This window comes from Nelumbo nucifera, chromosome 3, assembly GCF_055504915.1.
Source record: "Nelumbo nucifera cultivar China Antique chromosome 3, China Antique-T2T, whole genome shotgun sequence".
Taxonomy (NCBI): Eukaryota; Viridiplantae; Streptophyta; class Magnoliopsida; order Proteales; family Nelumbonaceae; genus Nelumbo; species Nelumbo nucifera.
Window position 1 is genome coordinate 47,339,979 of NC_142651.1, and position 8,482 is coordinate 47,348,460.

The 8,482-nt window shown below is 43.6% G+C and overlaps 1 protein-coding gene across 1 annotated transcript; it reads left to right on the forward strand.

The window, feature by feature from the left end:
• The first annotated feature begins 1,297 nt into the window (after positions 1–1,297).
• On the forward strand, positions 1,298–3,446 carry LOC104609598 (cinnamoyl-CoA reductase-like SNL6). Its single transcript, XM_010275969.3, has 5 exons — positions 1,298–1,556; positions 1,643–1,803; positions 2,273–2,464; positions 2,585–2,925; positions 3,174–3,446. Exons 1-5 carry the CDS (start codon positions 1,313–1,315, stop codon positions 3,265–3,267), a joined length of 1,032 nt encoding a protein of 343 aa, XP_010274271.1. The 5' UTR covers positions 1,298–1,312; the 3' UTR covers positions 3,268–3,446.
• The last annotated feature ends 5,036 nt before the right edge of the window (positions 3,447–8,482 follow it).

Genomic DNA, 8,482 nt, shown 5'->3' on the forward strand with positions numbered 1-8,482 from the left:
TGTTTCAGGGTTTCATTCACCATATACTATTGCTGCCGTTGAAACAACCAAATTAGTGCGGCACTGAAGCAGAAAACAGAGGACCAATCAATAATCTTAAGTCAGAATTTTCAATGAACTGGTAGCACCTAAAGAGTGTGCCCCTATTCCCATCCGTTCCTCTTCTCTCTCCTTTATAACTTTCTGATTGAGATTTCAAAAATTAGAATAGAGAATCCTCCCGTTCTCCCTCTGTGAAATTAAAAATGAAAATTATAAAAAACACAACTTCAATTTCTCCTCCAAAAAGAAGCCAAAAAGCATCCACTATCCACCGCTACATATATCTCTCCCTCCCTGCTTGTTTCATCATCTCTCCTGCTCCCTCGTTTTTTTCCGGGCAACAGCAATGGATGCCATCTCCCTCCATGAATAAAACAACAAAGAGAACATCCCTCCTTTCGTTGCCAACTAGATTAGCCCAAACTCATGCAATCAATCCCTCTTTCACCAATAAAAAATGAGGAGGATCAAAAGGCCTCTCGAGAACATTACCCATCTCATCTATCCATTAGTTTGATGATGCAGTTCAGTTGTTGACTTTGATATTCTTTTATAGGTAATACAGATGCATAGGCTTACGAAGATTTCATGACATTAAGGGAGATGGGGCATTTAAAAGCTCAGAGAGAGAGAGAGAAAAGGAGGGAAAAGAAGGGAGTAATTTACAAAGAACGGATCAAAGTGTGAAGAAGCTGTGTCACTTGACTCCTAGAGAGAGGGTCAATAGAGAGAGTAATTTACAAAATGTTGATGCATGGATTTAACGTTTTCCGTTTGAGTCAATGACCAAAGGGAAGTTTTTGTCGAATTTTTTTTTTTTTATTCTAAGGAGATTTTGTTAAAGTAAAATTAAAGGAGAGGATTTTATGATTGTCAAAAAATTTAGGGGAGGTTTTTGTATTTTATCCTTTAATTAATGCTTATTGACTATGCCCCCGGTATTTTACCCTTTAATTAATGCTTATTGACTATGCCCCCGGGCCCGGGGTGAAGAGTAAACCAGGTTCTCCAAATGAAACGTGGCCTAAGCTGGGGAGGCGACCATGATCGGGTGGTTGCCAACCCGATGGTCCCGACCCACCCGTCAATCAATTTCAATTTCATCAATTATTTTGCTTTCTACACAACCTCCCCCCCTCTCTCTCTCTCTCTCTCTGATTTCATTCTCTTTTTCTCAACTACCACCTTCCAACCATCAACCATCTACTTACCACACACTCTTTGATTGCCAGTAGCCCTCTCTCCCTCTTCCCTCTTTAAATACATACACATGCACACACATCTATCTCATTGCTTCCAAAGAAACCGAAGTACCGAAAATCTTCTCTCACTCACTTCCTTTCTCTTTGGGTCTGAGACACTTAAACAAATGGCACCAGCAGCGGCTTCCTTCCCTGATTACGATACATTGAAGACTGTCTGCGTCATGGACGCTTCTGGCCGCTTAGGCTCCAGCCTTGTGGATCGTCTCCTTCAAAGGGGCTACACCGTCCACGCCGCTATCCAGAACCATGGTGAATTTCTTTCTTTCTTCATCTTCTGCTTTATAATCACACTTACGTCTGTTCTCATCCTCTCTTGCGTGGATTGTTTGTTTCAGGTGATTTGCAATTCGAAGCGGGAATTTCTTCCGATAATAGCAAGAATCTGAAAGTCTTCCACGCAGATCCGTTTGACTACCAGAGCATCATAGATGCTTTGAAGGGCTGTTCTGGCTTGTTCTACACCTTCGAGCCTCCCCAGTACCAGCCCACCTTCGATGTATGTGCCTCTACTGTTCCTTTGCAATTCCCCACTTCCACTTCCACACACAATCATTCATTCACACTTAAATTCCAGTTTTCAAGTTTCACCTTTTCCAAATTTCCACTGATATTGAACTAGAGGACTTATTTGGTATTTGAAGCTTTATTTTATTTTATTAACGTCAAGTTGACAAGTACAAACGAACCGTGTTGGGCCGATGACTGGCACACGCCATGTCCCATGTGCTGTCTAAGTGTCTATGATTCGTCAATGAACCTTCTGCCAAATGGCACGTTCTTATTCAATCGAACCTGGGTTGATGCTTGGGTTCCAACCGGACGGTTTTTAAGTGATGTTCTTGTAAATCTAATTCTGTTCCCACCCCACGCAATAAGAGAAGGGTGCATTAACACGGAACGCAAGGCTAGTTTCGTAATAAAAGAAGAAGCCTTTTATTAACGCTATTTCTTGGGGTTTGGTGCAGGAATTCATGGTGGAAGTAGAGGTGAGAGCGGCGCACAACGTGTTGGAAGCGTGCGCACAGACGGATACGATAGACAAGGTCGTTTTCACGTCGTCGGTGACGGCCGCCGTCTGGCGAGAAGAGCGCGGCAAGTCAGCTTCCGATTTCGACGAACGGAACTGGAGCGACGTTAATTTCTGCCGCAAGTTCAAGGTACCCAAAATATCCAAGCCAATCACGTTTTGTTTATGATTATGAAGGATATTTTCGTCATTTCATTCGAATTCAAAATTCTCCGGCTGATATATACGTTCACCGTGTGATCTCGATCAGCTGTGGCACGCGCTATCGAAAACGGTAGCGGAGAAGACGGCGTGGGCGCTGGCAATGGACAGAGAGCTCAACATGGTGACCATCAACGCGGGACTGTTGACGGGGCCCGAGCTGTCGATCACGAATCCGTACTTGAAAGGAGCAGCCGAGATGTACGAAGATGGGGTATTCGTGACCGTGGATCTGAAGTTCTTGGTGGATGCCCACATCTGCGTCTACGAAGACATCTCATCGTACGGGCGTTATCTGTGCTTCAACCATGTAATCAATCGTCCGGAAGACGCTGTCAAACTCGACCAGATGTTGACCCGCCCTTCTTCTCCCTCCGCTCTACCACAAAGGTGAAATTTTCCGTCTTCGATGGTATTTCTGTCCTTTCGCAGGCCCTTAAAAAAATCCACAAAGTTTGTTGGCTATTTGCACGACCATCCATCAGGCCACGTGTATGTCCTTGCGTGCAACAGTTGAGAAAGGAGAATTTGCACGTGTCCTGGGATTTACGTGTCCAAATGGATTGATCTTCTCGATGACATAATCACCGTAAATTTGTCTAAAATTATGTGGATGTGGTTTTGTATACACTATACAGGTGGCAGGATACAAGGATATTCAAGCAAAGTATCAGCAACAAGAAACTGGGCAAGCTGATGGTGAACTTTGATACCGGAATCCACGTGGAGTAAAGTCTGTAAAGATGATGGTGATGCAACAAGTCGGTAACCAACAGCATCGGGAATGTACACGTCATCAGTTTTCTTCTTGTATTATTATTATTATTTGTTTTATTCCAATAAAACAATTGTGTACATGTATGTGTATCGTCACCTGACCATTAATGGCCAAGAAGCCCTTTTCTCTGCAACGAAACGTATCTTGCAAATTCGCAGCAAATAAATAAATATATTACAAATTAGGTGAAGTGTAGGAATTGGGAAATCAGTAAGTTCAGTAACTACTGTGGGAATGGGGAAATTAGCTCCTTCATGGCAATTCCGGGCTTGGGCTAGGTTAAGGCCGGGCTCGGGCCCGCTAATAGACGGTGTTTGAAACTCTAATCCATTCAATCATTCAAAAAATTCGATTATGACATCGGAAAGACGAGTCTGGATCTCCCTTATGCACGGGGAGGTAGTGTGTGTTGTGGGCAGGAGATCCGGAGTCCGGAAAGATATGATATCCAAAATAACTTCGAATGAATCAATTGGATTTATAAATATGTTAGTCAATAAGATTCAGTTTGCAAAGAGTATAAGTGCAAATAAATAATATATAAATACAAGCAAAATAATATAAAATATAAGGTTTTGCATTCTACTATTTACACTTGTACTCCTTTCATGAAATTATCGAGTTTACTGAACCTTCCTTTTCAGTAAGGTTTACCAATATTTTTGACCGTGATCAAATTATAGATAAGAGCCCTGGTTGGTTGACGTGTTATTCCACGTCAACCGCGGGGAGTTATAAAGGTTTACCGGTGGATTACCTACGTGTCAAATGCTGCCTTACATATAGGAAGTCAAACAGGACAACCCTATCGTCCATCTCAAAAGGACATTTCACGTTGGAGTAAATTTGTCAGATTGTTCAGATTGTTCCTTATACTTAGTCGGGAAACTGATGGTGCACGATCTGGTAATTCTTGTTGGTAGATAGCTTAGACTCGAACTGAGTAGGTCATTCGTCGCCTAGTCGAGTTATAAGAAAGTGATGATCAAAGTGTCCAGGTTGTTTTATTTAGGGTGGACACTTCGATACTTAATTCAGTGAAGAGCTTTGAGAGAGTTAAAAGTGAGAAAAATAGAGAGATAGTGAACTACGAGAGCTAAATTGCACGTACTTTTTCTATGAATAGGGATATCTCTATATAGGCTAGCTACTCTAAGGCTCACAAAGCGTGTTTGAGATTTCCAACCCATCTGGTTTGGAAGTGGTTTCACGCCGAGAGATGGACTCCGCGTAAGTGGACAGTGTCTACCTAGTACATCCAAAGAGGGTGGGGTGATAACCAGCTCTTCCGATGTGGCGTCATGATCCCAGGGAGGTCAGAGATGATAACCCACTGAATAAGGAGGTCGCCCGGCACATCAGGAAGGTCACTAGCAAAAAAGGGGCCAATTTGCTCAACAGGAAACCGAGCTCAAATGCTCAGAGTACAATCTTCTGCCTCTCTTCAAGAGCCTACATGACGATGCTACTCTACGCCTCCTCCATTTGGCGAGTCAGGCTGGACGATGCATCGAGGAACCATCAGTGATCTTCCTGAGCTTCCAACCGAGCACTTTCTAGCTGTGACCAAAGGGATTTGATCTGTCATCATCTACGTGTTGTCACGCTCCATAATGATGGCGCGGTCATATAAAGCCCGGGTCATACAACTCGCCTGCAAAAAAGAAAGAGTTAGCAAGGTGAATCTACACGAAGACCAAGTATTGAAGGGCCGGTACTTACCGACAGCGCGTCCCAGAATATCGAACTACCAAGGTTGGCAACACTCCACAAACAGAAGTCCCTCCCATCCTTAGGAAGAAGAATTTCGATGCTCACCTCGAAGGCGACGCGAAGGTCTCGGATACTATCCGTAGCGGTGACATCCCAATTTGGGAGGTAGACCTGCCGGCGCAAACTGGATCCCTCATAGGTAGACTTGCTCATGGGCCGGGCCGGGCGGGGCTCGAGCCGAACTTTCACTCTGTATTAACAAATTTTTCTAAGGCCCGAGTCCAGCCCTTATAAAAAGCCCAAAGCCCAGGCCTGGGCCCAAGCCCGAAATTTAGCCCATGCTGTTACTACTACTAAAGCGGCTAAATAGAGAGACAGAGAGAGAGAGAGAGAGAGAGAGATTATAAAGAAAAAATAAAAAATGTATATATTAAATTATAAATATATATTTCAATAAAAATTATATTATTTATATATTTTATATAATATATAAAATACATATTATATATTTTATATAATATATAAAATACATATTATATATTTTATAAAATATATAATGCTTAGTCAACCCCGACCTGAAACACAATCGGGCTTACTGTGTTAGGCCCGAGGTCAGGCCAGCGGGCCTAATTACATGACCAAGCCTGACCAGGGTACGGATCGGGCCATCGGGCTACCTGACCCATGAACAGGTCTACTCATAGGTGATGTTGAGAAACATGCACGTCAGGGGTGGAGCAAACTAACTAGAAATGTTCACAAGGTCGATAGAGGTCAGATTGACGTGATCGTTGTCGATGTCCACCCTGTCGAGATCCCTAACCGGCAGCCTTTCTACAGCTTCTTACTCTGTCTCCAAAGCATGAGTAGAATCGGACGCCATCCTCTTCTTTTGAGGAGCCCTCCTCATCACAAACAGAACAAAAGTTGTGTCCAACGTACCTACTAAAAGGAGAAAGCAATCTGGTCAGATCAGGGCATCAAAAGAGAGTAGCATGGTAAAGTAACATGCTGGCGACCTACCCATGGGACTCAGTCCGACCGTAACAAGCATCGGTTCGACTAAGAACTCATCAGCCCAGGTGTGTTGCTCAAAGGCAAACAAAACTTGGTCCACTACCTCACCGTCAAACTCAACAGGACGGATCTTCCTTGCCTCACTCCTCCAAGTGGTATCCATGGGCCAGCTGTCCTCCTAGGATAGGAAGAAGTACATTGACTTCTAATCCACCACCTTTGTAGGGAAGTTGCTCAGCAACTTGTGGCCAGGTCGGTAGCTCTGATAAAAACAATAAGGCTCTTGATACATTTTCTTTATTTCATAGAGCCCATGGAAAATATCAAAGTTGAGCCCGAAACTGAGGTGGAAACAGACGGATATCATCCCTACCTGTGTCCCAATAGAGTTCGCGTGAAGCTGCCCTAAGGAGATGTTGTAGTGTGACAACACCTCGCAAATAAAAGGGTGCACTGGGAAACGAAGCTTGGCGATAAGTGCCTCTTTTAAGGAAACATATTTCAATTCGTCCATGGTTCCAAGGACGTTGATCCTCTCCGTGCAAAATGAAACCATAGGATTTGGGGATTTGGAAGGTCGCCACCAAGGCAATCAATTCTTCCCCGCTCAGATTGGTAGGTCCGAACTCCAACCTAGTCTTATGTTGTTGAAATTTTCCCTATTTCCCCCGATCCCCGTGGGGATCCACCCTGAATGGGGCGGGGATGGGGATGATTTCCTCCCATGGGGATGGGGATGGGGAAATATTAATATTTTAAAAAATATGTATTGATGTATAGATGTATAGATGTATGCATATGTTATATATGTAGATATGTACACATACATCTATATATTAATATTTTAAAAAATATGGTTGAATATGTTCGAATCTTTTCTAATAGGATTGCAAATTTTAATTATTTTAATTTTATTTTTTTAAATACAATAAAAAACAAAAATAAAATGGTTAACATTATAAAAAATCATAGGGAATGGGGATCCTCGCGGGGATGGAGATCCCCATGGGGACAGGGATGGGGATAACCTTGTTCCCATTAGCAAGGATGATGATGGGAATTTTCGTGGATACGGGGATCCCCACCCACCAGGGATACTCCCTTTCCAACCCACTAGACATAGTGTGGATAGCAAAGATTCACCAGAAATTGAGAGAAAACCAACCTTGCTGGAAAACCGAAATCCTCCATGAGCTACTCGAGATCTCAATCAAGAAGACCTTAAGAAGACTCCAAACAGTGCAGTGGGGATCCGTTAGGGGGGGGCCCTGTTTATAGTGAAAGCGCCCTCAGATCGATGACGGAGATGCACCTTATCTAATGACCCAGAAAGAAAGCGCACCATTCAGAAAAGGTGACAAGTTTGAAATTCGAATTCATGTGCCATTTAGCGCTAGGCAGTGAATTGGAAATTCAAAATTTTGTGCCCCGTTCAGCCACCTCAGCACTTGATAGCAAGATTCAAAATTTGAACTCGCACGCCACCAAAAAAAATTTTGGCACGCGTGGCAACTCACTCTCCAGGCTGAGTGGGCGAATCAAACCAAGCTTACAAGGAACCAAACCAGTCACCACGTAAGCAAGCCTCGGGAGTGCCTTGAACACCTCGGCACCACCTCGATAGACCAAACTGCAAATGACAATATAAGACTTCAGGTCAGCGTAAGAGGTGACTTGCTTATGCCGACCTGGCTTGAGTTCAGCTAGCGACTTGCCTGATGTGTTGGGCGACATCATTCAACGAGTTATCATGTCCGACTTCCTCGGGATCACGACACCACGTTGGATAAGCTGGTTATCATCCCGCCCGCTTCGAACGTGACTTGATAGACACTAATCACTTACGCGGAGTCCATCTCTAGGCGTGAAACCACCTCTGAACCAAATGGGCTAGAGATATCGGACGCGCTTCAGGAGCCTCACGGCAACTAGCCTATATAAAGGCATCCTCATTCACAAAAAAGGTACATGCGATTTAACTCTCACAGTTCATTAGCACTCTAATTCTCTCGCCTCAGAGTGCCCATTCCGAGTAAAGCAACTCGAACACTCTAATCATCACTTTCTTGCAAATCGACTAGGCGACCTACTCAGTCCGACATCTGAATTATCTACCAACAGAGAAAACCAGATTGCGCACCATCAGAAACCATCAGAGTGCATGTTCAATTTGAACGCCTCCATCACTTCTATACTTTTGCGCCAGAGTGGGTCATGATCGAAGGGTGTAGAATAAAACACTGATTGAATTCTGCCATTCATGACTGTGTTGACGTTGATTTGTTTCAAAGGTTTAAAGCTTTATCTGTAGATAGACTATCAGAAGATATCAGAGTGATTCCACCTTGTCATGCTAATATAGATTTCAGAGGTCGTTTGCAAGGGCGAAGATAGGAATTTTTTATAGGGGGGGAAAACTTATGAATGGGCCATGGGGCG